Genomic DNA, 22308 nt, shown 5'->3' with positions numbered 1-22308 from the left:
TATATTTTTCTTTTTGTAGGAAGGGACTGTGGTTCCTCATCAACAGATCATTTTCTAAATTAAGGATGAAACAAAATCTCACACACCGATGATTTAATATATTACGGTTTATTACTCATCACAACTGTCATTATCGTCATTATAAATACATCAGTTGTCTGAAGGAATGAATTTATTTAGCTATGATTTCATTTCACTTTCGCCACAGTGAGAGAGAGAGAGAGATGTAAACTTAAAAGACACAAAGAGACATAACGGCATTGAGAGAAACTTTAAGTACTTGCATCAGTGGAGTTATTCCCAACGAAACAGCTTCACCATTAACGCAGAAACGACAGACGAGGATCGACTTTGTTTTAATTTATCCTCAGTATTGCAGAGCCAAGTGCTGAACCTAGAAATAGTGTCAGATTCACTTTTATCACATCGCTCTCTCAGCAAATCGACGTCTAGTGAGGAGGAATTGCTCACGAAACGCCTGACAGTGCAGAAAAAACACAGACTGAAGCACAAAAATCTGTTTTAGCTGATTTAGCGGTGAGCAGCTGCTGCTGCTGCTCACATCAACAGTCGTGATGGAAGAAGGTTTGCATAGATGTGGTTTGTTACGTTACACAGATCTATGATGAAAGATGAGAGATATGAAGGTAAATGACATCAAAGTCAGGACACAAACAATGAATCTGGAGGAGACGTTCAGAACGACGACTAAATAACGGCTAGACAGTTAGAAACTCTGTGTTTGTTCTCAGCCAACAAAATGTTTTACACAAACTATTCGGCACTATTTTACAACGCCATATATGGTCATGTAGATAAAAAGGAAGAGAGAAAATTTCCACCAAAATTCTAAAAATTAATAGATTAATCGCAAAAAAATCTTGGAAAATTCTGAGTTCGAAAATTTGTGAGAATTTTTTTTTTAAATTATTTTAAAATTAATGAAAGATTTTAAAAAATCAAAAAGTTGCAATAAGAAAAACTCAAATATTGAGATTAATTTCAGAAATTTACTCAAAGAAAAACAGCAATTTGAGTTTGAAAAGACAAAAGTTTGCAAGAAAAAAATCAGAAAGTAGATAAAAAAAAAAGTTTAAAAAGTAAAAAAAAACAAAAAAACTTTCAACTTTTGAAAATTTCCCAAGTTTGAAACAGAAATTTCCAAGTTTTTTTTTAGATTAATCTGAAAATTTTAAGTTTTTCTTGCAAATGTTTGAATTTTCAAACTCAGAACGTTTCTTGCGAATTTTTGAAATTGATCTCAAAATGTATGAATATTTTCTCACAAATATTTGACATGTGGAGATCAAAAATGACAGTTTAATCTAGAAATTTCTGGATTTTTTCGGGACATCTACTCTTTTTCCTACCTACGGTGGCCCTGATTCGCCGTGGTTTTATGCTCAACAGGTTCAGTGCCGTTTAATGTATGCATAATGGTTACAGTACAAAACACTGAGTGTAAATAGATTAGAGCGTTAGATTTCAAACACCTCGTCCTCGTTAAACCACCTCTAGGCGTTTCACACAGTACAAAGAGCTTCCCTCGTGTTTCTGCCTGAATCCATCGACTGTTTGTTCAGTTTGTCCTCGCCTCTTTCTTTTAAACTGTTCTTTTAATACTGTACGTCACTGAAAATAATTCAACCAAACCAACAATGAGGAAACTCAAAAGCAACAGAAATGCATCAAGTTTGACGTGCAAAAAGTCCATCGTTCCAGTCCAACAGGTGTTTCTTCCTCTTAGAAAAATATTCAGATGAAAATAATAATTCATAATATACTATATTTGATTAAATTAACCTCCTTTGTACATAAATACACCCGGATGAGACGTTAATGCTACATTGGCACACCCTGGCACCTCGCAGTAGGTCCTCAAGGCAGTGATTTCAAACAGATGAGTGAATAACTTCAATGGTGCAAGTGCAAAAAAAACCAAAAAAAAAAAAAAACATCCTTCATTGCTTAAGACCTTAAAATCAGTCTCACTGCTTAATGAGCTCAAGTTGTGAAATGTTGAAATTGAATTGGATAAGATGTACAATCTGTTCATTTGGATTTAAATGAATTTAAACTTCTGTATCTTTCTTTGCCCTACAAGTGCAAAAAAAAAACACTTTCCTCTTTTAATATGAATAGAAACCTTCAATTATTTTCTCACGGACAGGAAACACCATAACAATGTCTCCTCTTTCCTTCAGCCTCCTGTGTTTTGCAGTGCTGCTCAGAAGTTTGGCCCATTACAATTTTTTTCTTTTAATTTAAAAACAAGATTTAGGTGCACAAATGTGAACTTCTTCCAGAAGAGCTGCAGAGAAATATTTAACATTTCTTCTTGGCATGAATGGCTGAACTCAACTAAACTAATTGGTTTTACGTCAATTTAACCGACTTTATCCTCTCAAAAATGCGTATTTTTGGATCATCAACACCAAAGTTTCACCCAGAGTTTCCAATTTAAATGGATCACGATGCGAATAGCAACACTGGACATGCTGGATCATCAGCGTCACTCAGTAAAGACTGAGCCATTATGTCATAATAACCATTATGATATCAGGAGTCAATATTACACTTCTTTATCTGTCAAGCACAGTGGTGGCAGCATTATGCTGTGGGCCACCAAAGGTACTGATGGACAGACTATTAAAAAACTAATAGCTAATTTGAAATTTATTCATTTCACCTTGGAACAAACAACAAAAACTGGTTTTCAAGGGATTAAATCAGTGATTAAATCAGTTCAGCATCAAGTTTTTAAAGTGATTTAAAATTAAAACTATTTTTAAAATTAGAGTCGGTTCAATAAATCAATTTTAGTTTTTTAAAGATTTTGGAAAGTTTAGGAAAATCTGGATTTTTTTTCCTCCCCACCAACCCACTTCTTGTGTTTCCATAGTAACAAGTGATGTCACCACGCCCAAGGCGGCCATCTTGTTTCACAAGCATATTTTACAGCTTTTATGTATTTGGACTTTGAATTCAGGTCAACTTTATGATGGGAAGTTGAAGCCAGATTCTTTTTTTTAAGTTACAAGTATAAAATCAGTCGAAGTAATATAAGAATGAAGTTAGAGTATTACCACAATAAAGATGTAATTAGGAGAATACAATCATAATTTTATGAAATGACAAGTAACAAAAAATGTAAGTGTTATATCCTGATAACTGGAGATTTTTCCTCATTAAAACAACTTTTTTCTCTTAATTTTAAATGTGTCTTTTTCTGTGAATGTTATGACTTTATTCTCGTAAATAAACAAAAGTTCTGGTAGCCTGGCCTTAATACGTCATCGTTCAACTCACAGAAGGGATGACTGAAATAAAAGTCACTTTTAGTGTAATACTTTGTCATTTGTAATTTCTTTTTCAGAACAGAAATTGAGCAAAAAAAGAAATTTTTTTTTATTAAATTTGGATCTGATATGAAAATATTCAGGCGTAATTTTGCCAAAAGGCATAAAAAAAATCATATCTTCTGTGCAAATTTAGAAGAAAAAGTATTTAATATTAGAGGTGTTTCCCATGAGTTCATTTTAATCAAGTTCTCAAATTTGTGCACCTAAAGTTAATTTTTCAAACCCGTTTCCATTATTCCCCCTCAAAAACAAGCAAACGAACATTTCAGAGCGGCTCGCCGTTCGCCATCAGACGACATAGATAAAGTAACGGGTTTTGGAAGAACCACAGCGAGAGTTCAACTTTAGTTTGAAATGACATTTAAAAAAAAAAAAAAGAAAAGAAAAAAGCGAGCTGTTGGAGTCCACAACACATTTCACTAATCTACTAAGGCACACACACACTCACACACATTTACAAAGACAATAAATACATCCTCGACATCATAAAAAGCTATTTTGTCTTCAGTGCCTACGTTTGAGATGTTTTATCCCCCGTAATCCAGTTAAACACAAAGTACGGAGTGTTAATCCTGTCAGCTGCAGCTAGATTTTAATTTAAATTAATTTAACACACTATGGCACCACTTCTAAAGACTCCCTCGTGTTTCTGTGAGAACTGACAAACAAAAAAATGATCAAATAAAATGTTTCTCGACCAAAAACAAAAAATAATAATCAGATCCACACACTGCAAAAACACAAAATCTTACCAAGTATTTTTTGTCTTGTTTCTAGACCAAATACCTCAGTACACTTGAAATAAGACAAAACTTAGTTAAAAGTGACTTTTCAGCAAGAAAAAGGACCTTTGGAGTGTTTTACCAAGACAAAAAGATTAGAATAAAGTCTTAATTTTACAAGAATAAAGTCATAACACGAGAATAAAGTCATAACACAAGAATAAAGTCGTAATAACACAAGAATAAAGTCGCATGAAAATAAAGTCGTAGGATTACGAGAATAAATTCCTAATTTTACGGGCATAAAGTCAGAAGAACATAATAAAGCTGTAATAATACGAGAATAAAGCGGTAATATTGTGACTTTATCCTCGTATCATTACGACTATTCTCATCATTTTAGGACTTTTTGCTCATTTTTTGTAATGTTTTCTTAGTGTCTGCCTAATATTCCATTGTTATAAGTGAAATAATACAACATTTTTTCTCCTACTTCTTGCTGAAAAGTAACTTAAGTTAGTTTTGTTGTACCTCAAATGTACCAAGCTGTTTGCACTAAAGTTTAGACTAAAAATCCCTGGTAATACTTTGTGTTTTTGCAGTGCAGCCTGTGCTCCAGTTGTGTTGCTGGGGGGAAAAAAGCATTGAGAGGTAATCCGCAACTCCAGGTGCTTTTAAAACCATAATCCAGTCTTCATCATCTTCATCTCCATCAGTCTTTCAAATATATAAAGTCTCAGAAATGACACAGGAAGTCACCCCATCTTAAATTAATCAGGTTTTTCTGTCCGTCTTTCCCCTTTTTTTCCAACTATTGTGGGAAAAACTAGGTTGAATCTTTCGCCGCGGCCGTCGCTCCGTTCTCCTCCGTCCCTTTGTCCTTTTTCTTCCCCGCTTTCTTCTTCTCCTTTTCCTTCTTCGCTTTCTCCTTTTCAACTTTCTCCTTGTCTTTCTTCTCCTTCAGCTTTTTCTTCTCATCTTCCTTTTCCTTCTTCTTGTCTTCTTTGCTTTTCTTCCTCTTCTTCCCTTCGTCCTCTCCGGACACAGATGGGGTTGATTCTTTTGGTGGTTGCGGTTGCGGTTGCGGCTGCGGTTGCGGCAGCGGTTGCAGCGGCGCGTTGTTGGCCGTCGGCGATGGGATTGTGGGAGTGATCTGCTCTGAAACGATCTTCGGCGACAGAGTGTTTGGCGGAGCCGGCTGGATTTGTGCTGAGCTGCTCTCCGCGGCTAACGGGCTCTGGACGTGCGGCGTTGTCGCCTTTGGAGCCGCGCCCGGAGGGATCGGCGGCTTCTGGCCCGACGATGAGGCGACAGGCGACTGACTCTCCGCCCCAGAAGGACCGGAGAAGGAGATTTTTTTAGGCTGGGAGAAGAAGGGAGCCCTGGATTTCCGGAAACCGGGCAGGGAGAGCAGGCTGGACGAAGCGCGCAGCGGCCCCGGCGGCGGCGCAGAGCTGCCCAGGAAGGAAAAGCTGCCGCCTGAGCTGATGGCCGACGCCCGGCGCTTGTACTCCAAGATGGCTCTGGTGCCGTGGAGCCGGCGGCCCGGTTTGTGGGTCAGCTCACCTCTGGACTCCTTCCACTTCCTCACCTGGACGCTGCACTCCTTCTCGATGAGCGCCTCGGTCACCGGCAGCATTATGATCTGAGCACAGACAGAGGAAGTGAGATGAGGTGCCGCCTGGAAAATGAGTCATTACGCAGGTCTGTGTGTCTAACAAAAAACAGAACCAAAGATCCGACCGAGTGGACGAGTTTCTAGAGCAAATATCTTATTTATGACCATTATGACTGGAATTAAGGAAGCGATTAAACGGTTATTAGATTAAAATGAGTAGAAAGTTCTAGTTCCACTTATTTTCCTTTAGTTTAAAAATAAATACAAATATTACTGACATTGTACAGCAAAGAAGGGAATTAACACAAATATAATGAATTACTTTTCCTTGCTTTCTTCTGCGTTATTATTACCATTATTAGTAGATTATTATTGTCATTTCTGGTTGCTTTTAATTCTATTTGTTGGTATATGACAGAATTTAAAGTTGTACATTGGCAAGGAGTTGATCATTATTCTCCGTGGTTGTTATTTACAATTATTATTATAATGAGTTCATATACTTTTTGTCAAGCTATGAGAATTAGTTTGTAATAATTCTGTTTATGTAAAATAATTTATTTTCTGGCTCTTTTTCACTGCATATTTAACATGCATATGAATATCATAAAGTTTTAGTTACACATTTCTGATAATTATTGAGTTGATAAGTAATTATTTTATTAAACTGGGGTAAAGCGTATAGGATTTACAAGAAGTGTTTACTTCTTCCTGCTCCTTTTTAAACAGAAATGTAGAAGAAACTAATTATTTAGTTCTTGGTTATGTATGCACATATTTTCTCTTGTCCTACCGACTGCTTGTTTTCTTGTTTTTGAAAACTTGTTTAAAATAAATAAGTAAAATGAAAATGAAATGAACTTCTTGTTCTAAATGAAGTAATCTGCCGGTGGAACTAGAATTTGGTTGCTAGGTGACGGCCTGGGCTGGGGGTGGGGGGGTTGCTAGGCAACGGCGCAGTGCCAGTTGAAAGTGCCATACGGGAAATAATCTGCCAAAGGAACTAGTACTTTTACATCAATATAAAGAATTATTTAGTGAAAACAAGCTCATATATCTAACTGAAAAGTTACTTTTAAGTTAGTTTTGTCTTATTTCAAGGGTTGTTTATAAGATTAGGACTGAAACTAATGATTATTTTAGTTAGATATTATTTTATTGGTTATTCAGATTTTTTAAAATGTATTTATTTAATATTTATTTTACAAGAATAAAAAAACCCAGTGAAGGAGTCCTGACCAAGAGGCAGCAACAAATACAATAAGGAAAACCAAACAGCTTAAAAAAAGAAAAAAATATTTATTTTTTTAAATGAATAAAAAGCTAAGATTATTTATACAATATTAGAAATTAATTAAAATATGCAAACAAATTCCTTTTTGAATGAGGAAAAAATAGAATAGCTCAAAATGCAACAACATAGAATACATTAATATTATTTTTGTTTTTTATGAATTAACCAAACAATAATTGCAAAAGGTGCTCTGCTCGATAGAAAATATTTTTTACTGAATTTTAATCTTGTGAAGCTAAAACTACCACTTGAGTTTTAGGGAGCACATATTTCCAGTTAAAGGGTTTATTTTTAACTTTAATAAAAAAATAAGATTTTGTTCAGTTTTGGATTAATTTCTCCTCCGACTATGTTGTTCTTTTAGAGTTTGTATGTTTTAGATAACAAATTACTAAATTAGTTGACGATCATTTCAATAACTGATTAATATTTTCAGCCCTGTGCCTGATTTTTGCACCAGAAACTGCACTGTAAATACTTGGTGATATTTAGTTTCTGCTCACCTCCTGCACCAGCACGTCCTCCCGGATGGTGTCGGGTGAGATGTTCCTGAGCCGCTCCATGGTTTCGTACATTCCCTGCAGTTCCCGGAGTTTATCCACCGAGCCCAGCATCTGCTTCAGCAGCACCAAGCCCACGCGAAATATTATCTTCACTCCTACAAGCACAGATTTAAAAAACATTTCTCTCAAGAGATGAGAAAGAAAAGTTAAATCAAGAGCAAAGCTGCGAGAGCCATTTGTGGCTCATTTACTGCTCTGTGTGCGTCGTTTTTTTAGCAAATGGCCTTTTTTTGCAATTAATTGGTTACTAAATTAGTTGACGATTATTTCAATAATTGATTAATCTAGATTAATTTGATTAATCGTTTCAGTCCGACCTGGTTTGTGAGCTGCCTTTACATGTGCGAGATTTACAGAAACCAGGTGAAGTTAAAATTATGCTACCTGAGGAATTCTGGGTAGAAAATAATTACAAGCAAACTTTTTTTTTCTTTCATCTTAGTTGCAAAATGCATATATTTTTGTACAGTTTTGCGTAATTACCACTCTGAATATGTTCGTTTTTTTTTTTTAAACAAATAGCCTATTTTTTCCAAGTATGTGTATTCCAGTTAACGATTAATCGATTACTAAATTAGTTGACGATTATTTCAATAATTGATTAATCTAGATTAATTTGATTAATCGTTTCAGTTCTAAATGTTTTTTTTTATCTTATTGCAAAATTAAGATGAACTTAGCAAAACTGTATTTTTTGTACAGTTTTAATTAGCTACCACTCTGAATATGCTTTTTTCCCAGCAAATATACGATATTTTTGAATCTGTATACTCCAGTTAACGATTAATCAATTACTAAATTAGTTGACGATTATTTCAATAATTGATTAATCTAGATTCATTTGATTAATCGTTTCAGTCCTACATGTTTTTTTTTTTTATCTTTTGCAAAATTAAGATGAATTTAGCAAAACTGTATTTTTTTGTAGTTTTAATTAGCTATCACTCTGAATGTTTTTTTCCCAGCAAATATCCAATATTTTTGAATCTGTATACTCCAGTTAACGATTAATCAATTACTAAATTAATTGATTATTATTTCAATCACACTTAATCGCTCCTGTCCTAAATTTAATTGTGACAAAAGAGGTAAAAACGAGTTGTACCTTCACAGAAAAACATGTCCCAGACACGCAGCACAGAGGACCACGGTAAGGTGCGTGAGAATATGCACATGAACCACTCCGTCATGTAGAGGATCGGGTCAATCTTGAATTTCTTGAGGTGGCGGTACGCCATGGGACACGTGCGCCGCAGGAGAGAGAAAAAGATCTCGCCGTCCAGCTGAATCGCTTCCTAACAAAAAGAAAGGGAAAGTTAACAATCCTGAGAAACGGAGAAAATGAAAACGGGTCGCTTCGTTCGCTCACCAGGCCGGCGCTGTAGTAGCCAGGCAGATACTTCTCACAAATCTGGACCAGGCACCAGAAAGCTTGCTGCGAAACACAAAATTAAACATTATTCAAGTGTACAGAAAGATACAGAAAACCTTTAAAGTTACTGCCATGCAGCATTCGCAATTAAATATTTATATATTTTCAGCTGCTATAAAAAGTATTCAACCCTTTGGATGCTTAACCCTGTTATTGCTTTACAAATAAACCAAATCAACAAAAATCTGCCATTTTTGACAAAAATAAAAATACACTTTTAGGTCAAAGTGAAAAACATCTACAAAATAATGTCAATTAAAGAAAAACTAACATAGTAAAACTAACATGCAAAGAAGTCCCAAGATAAATCTCTAAAGAAAGTTATAGCTAAGGTTTCTGGCATTTAGCAAATAGAAATAATTTTTCTAATTCTAACCAAGAAAAGTTTAGCCTGACTTTACTTTAGGCAGTGGAAAAAAAAAAAAAATTCTTCTCTTTTTATTCGGTGTATGTAAATATCTGGTTCCAAATTTAGGATTTTAATCAAACATTAGATTGCAATTTATTATAAAACTGTGCAGTTTGAATATCAACCACTGTCAAGGACTTAATACAGAAATCCAGCACTTTCCAAACCTTGAAATTCAAGCACCTGTACAAACCTTGAACTAAAAAGAGTAAAACACCCAAGAGGATAAATACTTTTTATATGACTGCATGTTCTCTCTTGTTTTAGCATTTATAAGCAGATGAGTCTTTTTCACGCCAAAATAATATGTTTTCCATAAGTTCTGGACTTTTGCTGAACTCCCTCTCTATTTCTGCCACTTCCTGCATTTAGACATTATGCTACAAAAAAAAGAGTCTCAGTTAATATGGATCCTTCAACATGGAGGCAAAACATAATATTTTAACTTCTAAATGAGTCGTCCTAAAACCTAAAAACACTTCCTTCTTGTTCTTGTGTCGTGTTGATGTCTGCAGCTGCGGTAAGCTCCTTCTGCTGTGTCCGTGTTTTGTTTTTTCCACTATGCCCACGCTCCTCTGTGGTTTGTACGCCGAGTGGGCACAAGCAAACTCGAAAAATGATTTCTAATTTCCTACTAAATGAGGACTGTGTGCAAGAAAAACAAGCTGTAAGTGTGTGACACATTGACATTAACTAATCTTCCTGTAATGTGGTCTTGCGTCAAGCTGGAATTAAAACGCTGTTTATGTAACAATGCAGCAAAAAAAGGCTGTAATTGCAAAACGTAGGTAAAAATGTTTAGATTTATTTTTACTGAGGAAAATCTGTTCCCATCACTGTTTACTCTAAATAAAGTCCAACAGACTCAACTCATCGTCCACTTGTGTGTAATTTCAATTTAAAAACACTTAATTTATCTCAAAGGGAAATTGAATGTCAGGACTCCAGTAGCAGTCAGTCTTCCAACGTTTGTCAAGAGGCCTCTGACTGAAGAAACCATCACTGTATGACTGTTAGCTCAACATTCAAACAGCACAGAGGATGTTCCATAGAAACATGAGCTGGAGGACAACTTCAGCTGCTAATCCTCCTCGTTTGCTTTTGCCACTCCTCTATAAATCTCTGTCTGGCCGTATAGTTTGAAAGCTATCAAAGAGATGTGCAATTAATTGTCCGAAAGTAAAAAGAATAAGAGCTAAAATCTTTCCAGAAATGCCTCAACCAAAAAATTCAGAACAAAGAAGAAAATCAGAATGAGCTACTCCATGATGCTGCCACCGCAGCACAAAAAAGCAACTTAAAACCTAACAACAGACAGCTGGAGCTAAAATTTAATGACAAATTTAAGTTTGAGCTTTTTTACTTGTGCTAGTTGTGCAATAAAGTACAAAAGAATGAAGTTTGTGGTTATGAGATGTCACTTTTTGTTAGGCTAAAGCTAATAAATCTGAATATTCTGACATTCATAAAAAAATATCAGTAATTCTGTACAGGTTATTGCAGAATTATCATATTTGTTTCCTAAATGAGATGAAGCTCTAACCTCTGCAGGCATGTGCATGAGCAGCACCGCCGCCACGGGAGCCTGGGCCTGGCAGTAGCCCTCATCAGGCCGGTACACGGTGTAGGCCTTCAGGATGCGGTACAAATCCTGCTGTCTGCAAGACCAGACACATCGAGAATGAAACTTTCTGAGCCACTTCTGAGGCTTTATGGTGAAATTTTCTGTCTACTCCTGGAAAAAAAGCACTTTTCTTAATGTTTATGGGCCATTTCTGAAGCGTTGCCTTTGTGGGAAATGCTAGGCTGCATATTTACCCGTGTCCGCCGCGCGCAGCAAACATCTCGTGAAAAGGAAACTGCCGGTGGAGATCTTTCTCGATGATGTCCAGCCATTTAGCCTCACCCGGCTCTCTCTCCAGCTCCTGCAGCGAAAACAAAACAAGAAATGTGTCATTTTATTATACCACTCAAGATTATTTTAGTAATTCTGACGATTAATCGGATTTAAAAAAAATTGGCACATAGTGCAGATTCTCCATTTTTTTATTATATATAATATCAGAAAATCACAAAAATATAATTAACACAATTCAATTCCTTCTTTTAATAAGAAAATGTTTAATGAGAAAATAAACATTTTATTGCCAAAAATGCAACAAAACCAACCTCTAACATCAACATGTGAAAAGCTCAACCTTCTCTGTTGATTATTTTTGGGATTAAACAATTAATAACCGAACAGCAAACGGTGCTTCAGGTCCTTTTTGGAACCAGGTGAAGCTAAAACTATTTAAACCTGAGGAATTTAATTACTATGAGTTTGTATACTCTAGTTAACAATTAATCGATTACTAAATTAGTTGACAATTTTTTTTTTTAAATTGATTAATCGAATTAATCATTTCATCCCTAATTCATTCTTTATCTTTTGACTCCATGTAAATCCTGGAAAATGCATCTTGAGTTTTTAGGTGAAGAAGTTCGAAAGAAAATTGTTTTTTTTTGTTGTTTTTTTAAAATGAATGCTTTCTAGGAACAAAATCAGGAGTAAACCTTCAGACTGGGACAAAACCAGAGCCGACAGAGAGGATTACCTGTTAAGAAGATTATACCTCATTGTGTCTGCAGCCATTTGGTGCCTCTGGATTTAAAGCTCAGTCCAACTTTTAGTCAGACATTGAACAGACTGTGTAGCATCTATATTGACAGCTAGAAATAAAAAGCAGGGCTACAACTAAAGATCAATCTATGCATCTGACAATCAATTAATCGGATAAAAGATTTTTGGGCACATTCTGTCAACTTTTTCATTTAAATTTAATGTATTAGAAACGCATTAAAATTTGCAAATAACTAAATTCCTTTTTATATAAGAAAATAAAAATGTTATTGCCTAAAATGCAACAACATAGCGTTGCCTTAATGCAGCTTAAAAGAAGATATTTGAGACATCAACATGTAAAAAGTGCATCTCTTTCTGCTTGACATCACAACGGTTTATACATGTCAATCAATGCTTATTTTTGGATTAATTGATTAGTACCGTATTTTCCACACTATAAGGCACCTAAACACCTTCAACTTCCTCAAAAGCCAACAGTGCGCCTTATAATCCGGTGCGCCTTATATGTGGACCAATATTGAGCCACAACAGGTCTAGCAACTACGGTAAGCAGCCGCCGACTTCATTTTCGCCCGTAGAAGAAGAAGCGCGCGGTGCATGCTGGGATAGTTGTTAGAACGCTAGTTTGTTAATAAAGTTTGACTGACCTATCTACCTACCGACCTGACAATCGGGTCGTCTGCAGGTCATTTAGCACCAGGTTCTCCACCAACATGCTGTGCGCGAACAGAGAAGGGTGACCATCATCCGGCCACGTCCCGGCCCAGGAAGGTTCTCCTCGCCGACCGGAGTCGGACTGTTTTGTTGACATTCTTTATGTCAACAAAGTGGCTTTAAGATATTCATCCGGGTGCTTCGACTAGGGTTGCCAAGGGACCAGACCCTATACATTTAAAGCCGGGGGGAACCGACACGCTGCGGCGGCGGCGTGTCAGTTGGTCTGTGTTACCCAGAATGCAGTTGGGCACAATATTGCAACACCAACATCGTGAGTGAAACAATGACTGGGGCAGCCTACTGTATAAAGCACTCGGGGACCAATTCTTTATTATTACACATCCACATTTGTAGAGAACGGAACAAATCGCGTCCCGTATCGGTTCAATACGGGACGGGGGGCAACCCAAACTGAAGCGTTTATTCTCTGCGCCTTATAATGCAGAAAATACGGCACTTGGATGGCAAAAGATTCTTAATAGGAGATTTTTTGTTTTTTTTATCCACAGAATTTGAATCAATTGAAGCTAACATTGTCACTTGGGGAGTTTTTGGTTGAATATTTAAGGTTTTTATTTTATCTATAATATTTTTTGTACATTTTTGGCTTCATTACTGATCTAAATGCGTTTTTTGAGTCTGCAAACTGCAATTAAATGATTAACCAACTGTTGACAGTCACTTCAGTCATCGATTAATCGTTTCAGCACTAAAAAAAGGGTTTGATAATTAATCTTACAAGGATTTAAAAGTTAAGATAATAAATATCTTACATAAAAAGTTTAGATTTTAGGAATAAAAAAATGAAGTGATGAAGTTTACATCAAATTTTCCCGGGTTTGCCTCCAGCAGCTCTTGGCTGTCGGACAGCAGCTGCCAGGCTTTGGATCTGAGGGACGACGGGATTCCCTTCCTGCAGCGCAGCTTCACCTGAAGTTCACAGGAAGTTCACAACTTAAATGCATAAAAGGGTCAAATTTAAAACAAAACGTAAATCCTTCAGAGGAACTTCGTACCTTTTGGAAGCGATGTTTGACCCACTTGTCCCAGTGGCAGAACATGTCCAGCCACTTCATCTCCCTTTGCCTCGCAACTTCAACTCGAACTTCCTTTTCACTAAATGACAAAAATAAAAATATTTTACATAATATGACAAAACGTTACATTTTCTTATTATATTCCACACCTTTATTTTGTGCAGTATTGATAATCGTCGCTTATCGAGACTGAAAACTCAGTTTTCAGGTTAATCTCAGAAATTTTCTAGGGAAAACACAGACATTTCTAAGCTCAAAAGTTTGAGAGAAATTTGTGAGAAAAAAATCTTAAATTAAGATAGATTAAGCCAAGAAACTTTCTAGAAAAATGTAGGAAATTTCTAAGTTTGAAAAGTTAGATATTTGCTAGAAAATAACTATTTTTCAGATTAATTTCATAAATTATTTTTAGGAAAAACTTGGACATTTCTCCGTTTGAAAAGTTGGAAATTTGCTAGAAAAAAATTTCTGAGATTTTTAGATTAATTTCAGAAATTTTCTAGAAAACCCCCCAGAAATTTCTGAGGTTGAAAAGTCAAAAATTTCTGACTTCTGAACCAAACATTTTTTTCTAAAAATTTTCTGAAATTGATCTCAAAATTTGAGTTTTTGGCAGAAATCAGCTCTACCTTTTATGTCTGCAACAACCAGAATTTAACTCCATGTGTGATAAATTAATTTATTATATGGGTTTTACTTAAAAATCTTGAACTTTTTCTCCATTTTTAAATTTACTGAGATTTACCTGGAATAGTGGAAGTGTTCAGTCACACAGCAGAACAAACAGAGCAGAAAATTACATCTAATAACCTAAATTATTTATCAGTGGAAGCGCAATTAGTCTGACAGAAACAGAAGCCATTCTGAGCAGAAAATAGGAAGAGAGCCGATGGGTGTGTGTGTGTGTGTGTGTGTGTGTGTGTGTGTGTGTGTGTGTGTGTGTGTGTGTGTGTGCGTGTGTGTGTGTGTTACCACAGAAACACACACAGTCAGAACAGACTGAGTCAGAAAAACGCTCTCAGCACTATTTGAGTCAGACCAGAGGAGAGATAAAGGACAGAGATGCGTTTAGTGCTGCAGAAAGGAAAATGAGAAACTCAAGGACGATCAGAAAGTAAAATCAATTAAAAATGTACAGATTTTATTTATTAAGCAAAAAGCTCAATTATGTCATAATTTTCCCATAAACCTAACTCGTCATGAGTCTTTTACATTTCATTGATCGAGTCACATTGACCGGTTTGTGTTCATGCCACTGAATATCTAAAGGTTTAACTCATGCAGAATCTTTTTTCTCCAGTTATTTTCTCCTAATCCTGAATCCTGAACCCTGATTCTGCACCATCACTGCTTTAGGCGTCGTTCTGGAGAGATTTCTCGATTTTCCTCAGATCAGGGCAAGCTGTGCTGATCTTTTAGTCTACTTCCTGTTGTCAGGAAGCGTCTATTTTAGAGTTTTCTAGCTGTCCTGATTCCCAGCTTTCAAAAAGTGTTTTCACACCTGATAAATTGGTGGACTTGGTTCGATTTGGGGAGGAAAACTGCAACATTTAAGGATTGAAACTGACGATTATTTGAGTCATGATTAATCTGACGATTTATTTAACTGCTGTTGCTTTTTTATACAATATTAGAAATACATTAAACAACTAAATTCCTTTTATAAACAAGAAAATGAACGTTTTACTGCCTGAAATGCAGTAACATAGCAGTGATTGCCACCCAGGCACCCGTACTTATTCCTTTCTAGCTGCATCTATAAAATACTTCCAGTATCAACATGTGAAAATTTCAGCCCTTTCTGAGAGTCTTATTCTCCAAACTGGGATCTGAATGGATGAAATATGTGACCATGTGAGAAGCAGATGATGAAACATAAAGACAGGGAGTGTTAGCAGTGACTTACCCAGTGTCGCTGTACTGATTGCCACCCAGGAACCCGTACTTATCGGTGCGTCTCAAGGTGAGCCCGTTGATCTCAGAGTCTGAGCCCACAGAGCTCCCGTCCTCTCCCAACCCGGACAGCGACTCCAGCGTTCCCGACATCAGGCTGGCCGAGTCTAGGTAGCTTAGCGTGTCCGGCGCAGGTTTTGGCTTGGGGTACGACAGCGGGCCGACTGGCTCTTGGATCACAGGCAAAGTTGGGCTCGACGGCGCCGCTCTGGTGGACGTAGTCGGCAGCTCTTCAGCGACCGGGTCCAGGTTTGGGGACGGCGGCGGCGGCTCGTTTTGAGGTTTTTGTGCTTGCGGTGGCGGCTGAGGTTTCTCCTCATCGTCAGTCGATGATGTTGCAGGGTTGAAATCTGCACTGGTTTGCGGCTGAGCGACGTCGGGGTCCGGGTTAGAGGAAACATGGACGCTCGGATACAGATTGGGACCGGGGTTTAAATCTGGAGACAACGGCTCCTGCGTGGTTTTTATCTGGGCCCCAGGTTGGTCAGAACCGGACTCTGCAACAGATGGGTTGCCGGTCGCCGTTTCCTGATTCTTCCCTGCTGGCTCCTCCGTCTCAGGTTGAGCAGTCGAGGTCGGACCTCTTGAAAGTGCTGAACAAGTGTTTCCAGTCAAAGCTTTGTCGTTGTAGAGGGAAGACTTCGGCAGAGGCAGCTCATTCACAGAGTCGGGGCAGCTGGAAGTTGGAGCGGCACACGGGTCGCCCAGCGGAGGTGGAGAAGGAGGCAAGGTGGACAGCTCAGCCATGGCTCCAATCTCAGGTCTCTGGGACAAATTAAGAAAATTAATTACAAAAAACACAAAATGGTTTGGCAACAAGTTGATCTAATCAATCAATCAAATTTCTGGTGTTTGAAGATTTAATCTTTGGAGAATCTGGATTATTTTTCACCATTAAACTTAGATGATTTCCATATTTCCTGGAAATCATCGAAATCATTGGAAATTATTGCCTTTCCAAGGCGGCCATCTTGTTTTTAGATTAAATTTATCACCGCTTTGAATTCAAATCAACTCTATAAAAAATATTGGGTCAAGCTAAGTTTTTTTTATGCAAAGTCATAATTTACAAGAATACATTCACAGCAATAAGAGAATAAAGTCATATGACAATAAAGTTGAAATAAAATCAGTAAGAAGTCTTAATATTACCAGAATAAAGTGGTAATATTAGAATCTCAGCACAAAAATTAAACAATTTTTTTTTTACTGAAGCTTTTTTCTCATTAAAACTAATTTCTCATAATTTTAAGATGTAAATGTGGTAAAATTGCGTCTTTATTGTGATAATATTCTCGTAATTAAACAAAAATTCTTGTAATATTCCTTCATTCAACTTACAAAAGACTGATTGAAATAAGACTTCCTGAAAATATCAACATTTGTAATTTCTTTCTTAGAAGAAAAAAGATTGAAATCAGATTCGGAATAAAAAATAATTAGATTGTATTTAGTTACAGTAGTTTAAATAAGTACAGAAACACCAAATAAATAAACAAATCTAGACTTTTTCATCTTGATGTAACATTTTAAAAGGTGAACTGCATTTAAAAAGTGTTGCTTTTCAGCAAGAACGACTTCAAACTAAAGTACATGATGGTAATAAGCAATTAGAAATGAATAATTGAGTTGTTTTTCCATCTGACTTCATCCAATAAGTGACTCATTTCTGGCTCAGATTCGCACTAAAATTACAATAAGCGAGAAGGCTGGACTTCCTGTTTTTCTCAAAACAACAGCAACAAGCTGGATGAGCCTCTTGAACAGCATGCGTTGATTTCTGACCCAGGCCATGACTAAATCTGGAGTTTTTTCCAATAAAAAGAGTTGTGTAACAGGAAGTGACCAGCTTGAAGCAGAAATTGAAACTCTGTGTAGTAGAAATTATGAAGTTTTTGTCGAATTCAAACTCTGCTGGCAACCTGGGTAGACATGTCACAATAACAAATTTAGGGACAAATTGTCCCAAAAATTATTGCAAAAAACAATATTGTCATTTTGAGGCAATTTTGACCTAATATCATAATAACAATAATGGATAAAAGATTTTTAAAAAATTAAAATGGAGTATAAAGTCTCTGTAACAAAAATTGCATTAAAAAATATAATTCAGTTTAGACAGGGAAAACAGGCAAAAGGGGCAGGTAGTGCAAAATCAAAATGGCGGCTTTTCAGCAATATTAGAGGGAAATAACTCCAACAAATGTTTTCCAAATGGACATTAGTGTGCTCATTTTAAATTAATTTATCATGCGGTTTTGTTTTAAATCTCTCTTTCTCACTGTTTATTTAATGTCACATGTTGTTTTTATTTTAATTATGTAAAGCACTTTGAAATGCCTTTCTGCTGAAATGTGCTATACAAATAAAATTTTATTGATTGATGCGGTTAATGCATTTATGCTATTACAGGAGATATTAAGTGCTGACTTATAGAAGAGGTTTGTGAAAAACATTAACAGCAGAAGTACGAATACTTGCGCAAGTTCACATTTTTATAAGAAATATTTTTCTTTGTAATTTCTTCACAGAATAAATTTATATAAATTAAAGGTTTGTGGATTTTGTTTATATTTTAGAGTGATATTATGCAACTTTAATACAACTTTTAGTTTATTTGAAGGCATTTTATACATCTAACAAAAGCTACCTACACTAATTTACAAACAATAGAGGCTTCACGCTGCATTTCCTCTTCTGCTAAACCAGCTGAATTTACATGTTTAAAGGAACTTCTCATAGAAGCAGAATTACAGCCTAAATAATCTCAAAAACAAAAGGAAATTCTAATTTATAAGAGCTCTAAGAAAGAAAAACAACCAAAAATCTTGAGTAACAATGTTTGGTTAATTATGGTCATTTATTTTGTTGTTAATCAAACAGGAAGGTTGACAAAGATAAATGAAGATGGTAAAGTTGTTTTTACATGTTTAACCAAAACTTATGGTGTATTTAAATGTGTAGTACTGGTGCATAGTTATCAAATAAATTTGTAATTTAGTACATTTATGTCTGTTTAAAAAAAATAATCATTTAAGTGAATTGAGCTGTTTATCGGAAGTGAAAAAATTGGATATTTAAAATAGAGGTGTGCCGATCGATCGGCCACCGATCATAAATCGGCCGATTTTCGTGAAAAAGTGTATGATCGGTGATGCCGATCACGGTCTCTTGTTGCCGATCACACAAACCGATCACCTGCATCTCATTTCGCAGCCTGCCTGTGCAGCTGGTCTCTTCTTTCCTTCACTCTGCGCAAACGCGCAGCAACAAATCCTAAGCGATGTGTAACTATAACGCACTGAGTGAATGGGGAAGTTTGCGTGTTGCGGCGGAAAATTGAAGCATATGGGGTGAAGCAGGTCAAAATGCATCTACACGACGAATCTAATATGGCATAAAAACAATGCCATACTTGACGGAGTTTGGCTACATCGAGGCTCACTGCAGTAAAAAAGACATACGGAGGATCAGATAGCAGGTAAAGCAGCGCACAGCTACAAACACTCACCCGGATTAGCATGACGGTCAGAAAGCTAAACAAATAACCCGCAAAATTATTTAAGTCTTCGAGCTGTGATGTAAGACGCTGGTTCTGCTCTCGCTGTTGAACCGCTGCTACGCTACAGGTAGTAATATTTTACAGACGGAGCGCCGCTTCTGCTCCACCTAGTAGTGACTCTCACACCGAACCTCTGCTTAAAGCTGCAGCATCTAACCTAAAAAAATACATTTTACATGCGTATTAAAACTTTCCTAAAAGCTGTCCTAACATGAGACAGATAATCTCTAAAAAAAATAATCGATCTCCTCCCTGCTCTGCATAATTACTTCGCTCAGTCAGAAACAGCCACTCAGAACTAGCAGTAATCAGCTAGCCGCCATGCTATCAGGAAGTTTTCATTCAGTAACTCAGGATTGTTTATTGTAATGGATCCTGTATTTGCCTTTGAATGTTAAGTTTTATACTTGAATTTTTTGGCAATGTTGAGAGGTTTTATTTTGACTCTTTGCATTATTTAGCCTCTTTAGAGCCTCCATATGTTATCAGTCTGTTAAAGATAGTATTACTGATAGCAATACAATTTGCACAATGCCAGTTTTTTTTAGTTTTCTTCATGGAAAAAGTTATTAAAAACAAGTTTTTGTCTAAATTAAGGTGAATTTATGGTTCCTTTTTCCATATAATGTAACCGGTAGTGCTTATGATTAAAAATAATAATAATTATGTGATCAGTATCGGTGATCGGCCCTCATGGGTGATCAGAATCGGTATGGGCAGGAAAAAACCTGATCGGCACATCTCTAATTTAAATGTATTTTTATTTGTAAAACTATCTGCAAACACGTTTTCACTCTCAATATGAACCATTTTCAGTAGATTTAAAAAGAAAAAATCTTAAATCAAGATTATTTCGGTTTGCGCAAAGCAAATACAACACAATCGCAAAAAGACTTTTTTTGTGGGTTTATGATATTTTAAAGCCATTTTCAAACTCTAATGGGAAAATTTTAAACTGTCTAATTACACTGTGAAAAGACAAACCGCTTAATTAGAGTTACTATATAATTTCATATTTATAAAATAATAAAAAAGGTTTATGGTAAACATTCATGCTTATTGTTAAAGACACAGACATGCAAAGCAGTTAAAAACAGGCGGACAGAGTATCCAAAAATTTTACTCAAGAGTAAAAAGGTATTTGGTAAAAAGTCAACTCAAGTATTGAGTAACTGACCAAATCATCATCTAATATTGAAAATGACTTTAGACAGACAAAAATATAAAGTTAACTGGGAATTTTGGCATTTTAAAGACCAAACTGACAATAATTCATACAACAAACAAAAATAAAACATTTTTTCAAAATCAGTTTCTTGCAATAAAAAAACTTGTGAAGCTCTAAAAAAAAAAATCAGCAGGTGAGTGTCTGGTCTGGTGAATTTTTGGGTAAACATGTTTGTTTTTCATTCAGTGGGTAATAATTAAATGTAAATGTAATTGAGTAAATGTAGCTAGCTATAAATGTAACTAGTTACTACCCAACTCTAGTTAAAAACAATCTTACCGCCTCTTATAGAGCTACTAATCTAGTAAGTTAGGTTATTCATACTCAGATGCTTTATAGAAAATGCAATAAATAAAGCTGCGGCTATAATTTATAGATGAACTAGTACGACAGCATGCAACCTCAACAAAGCGTCCGGACCACCATGGTGATCCAGTACTTTGCTGAGAAAGCAGCTTCATAAATGTTGTGGTTGTCCCACGCAGCTAGCGGTAAGGTGCCTCAGCAGCAGCAGCAGCAGTAAATAGCATCGCCGTCTTTGTTGTCATATCCTCTCTGAAGGCCAAAGCGACTCAACTTCCCGATTTGAGGCTAATGGTTTACTAATAGCTGACAGTTAACACCCTCATTGCCTGACGAGGCCCTGAGCGAGAGGCGAGCAGCGTCCACGGCCTCGCCCTGCCCAGCGCCCCGGTCAGACGCAACTTCACCTCCGCCATTCAACTCACCAACAACCGGCGTGTCACTGCGGTCCGTCCGCCTGGATAGCCAGGGGGTTGCTGCGGTCACCTTTCCCCGCCACAGCTCCGGTTTCAGCAAAAACTATTGCGTTTGCAGAGAATATGAACAGGCTAGTCCCCGGATCGGAACCGCTACACGGGCTGAGCAGTGAGAGGAGCAACCGTCCGGCTAACTTAGCTTATATTAGCCTAATGTAGCTATTAGCATTACGGCTGTTAGTGTCCCGTTTTACTTAGCCTGGCTAGCTAAATGTCTCAGAAGGATTTGCGGATTACTGCATTTACCCCCTTTAAATAAAGGCGACCGTTAAGGTAAAACGTTTACATTCTGAATTAAAGAACACGCTATGTGTCATAAATTTATCCTGGTACAGCCGCAGGGTGCATCCATCCAACACGAACAGCATTTCCTACTGACAGCTGCGTGCGGGTTCTCGTGAATGTAGACGGGCGCGCACACGTGAGGTAGCCTCCCTTCCGTACACAACCACTTTGACCGCAACTGTTCTACTGAAAGAACGTCAAATATACAAGTTTTCCCCGATATAATTGCTAAAAATGATTCACTAACAATATGAGAGATAGTTTAATCCAAAAATTCAGATAACTAAATAAAACAACGGTTGCGCTTCTCTCAAATAATGTTATATGAATTTTGACCACTAGATGGCGCTATCCTCATATTATCAATAAGCCCAAATCCATGGAAACGCTGTTGTGATTAACCAAAACACAAGTCCATACAAGAAAACCTGAACAATTTTCTTTTATTTGTGTTAGTTTTAGGAGAGTATACAATTATCCCAGTAATTCTGTCTGTATCACAGCCACTTTATAAGTAATTGCTACCTTTTGTCTGCCTTTCATCACTACTGGCCCAGAAATTTCCTGTTTAATCTTTTTTATTTCCCAAACAGTACCAAAACTCAGCTGCTGCTGCTCAATCAATTAAAATGCCTGGTTACCAAACTTTCCAGCCTCTGACCAGTAAAACTTTAAGAGGCCAGTGAAGGCCGAACCTTGGTGGAGCACAAAAGCGTTTCTG

The 22308-nt window shown here is 36.7% G+C and overlaps 1 protein-coding gene across 1 annotated transcript; it reads right to left on the bottom strand.

Moving 5' to 3' along the window:
- Positions 1–92: 92 nt before the first annotated feature.
- Positions 93–21694, bottom strand: tbc1d10b (TBC1 domain family, member 10b). The gene is made up of 10 exons (XM_008416328.3): positions 21252–21694; positions 15687–16498; positions 13760–13859; positions 13566–13673; positions 11219–11325; positions 10944–11058; positions 8929–8994; positions 8665–8854; positions 7500–7654; positions 93–5729 (listed from the first exon to the last, which is right to left on the bottom strand). Exons 2-10 carry the CDS (start codon positions 16478–16480, stop codon positions 4911–4913), a joined length of 2454 nt encoding a protein of 817 aa, XP_008414550.1. The 5' UTR covers positions 16481–16498; positions 21252–21694; the 3' UTR covers positions 93–4910.
- Positions 21695–22308: the final 614 nt, after the last annotated feature.

The sequence above is a fragment of the Poecilia reticulata genome, chromosome 8 (genome assembly GCF_904066995.2).
Source record: "Poecilia reticulata chromosome 8, P_reticulata-male-v2, whole genome shotgun sequence".
Taxonomy (NCBI): Eukaryota; Metazoa; Chordata; class Actinopteri; order Cyprinodontiformes; family Poeciliidae; genus Poecilia; species Poecilia reticulata.
Note: the sequence above shows the minus strand (reverse complement) of the source record. Positions and strands in the feature narration are given on the sequence as shown.

Coding starts and splice junctions, on each gene's coding strand:
- tbc1d10b (XM_008416328.3), bottom strand. CDS start 16,480: ATGGCTGAGCTGTCCACCTTGCCTCCTTCTCCACCTCCGCTGGGCGAC. Junction 8,855..8,928: donor GCTACTACAGCGCCGGCCTG/GTGAGCGAACGA, acceptor TCTTTTTGTTAG/GAAGCGATTCAGCTGGACGG. Junction 7,655..8,664: donor GGACATGTTTTTCTGTGAAG/GTACAACTCGTT, acceptor CTGTGCTTGTAG/GAGTGAAGATAATATTTCGC.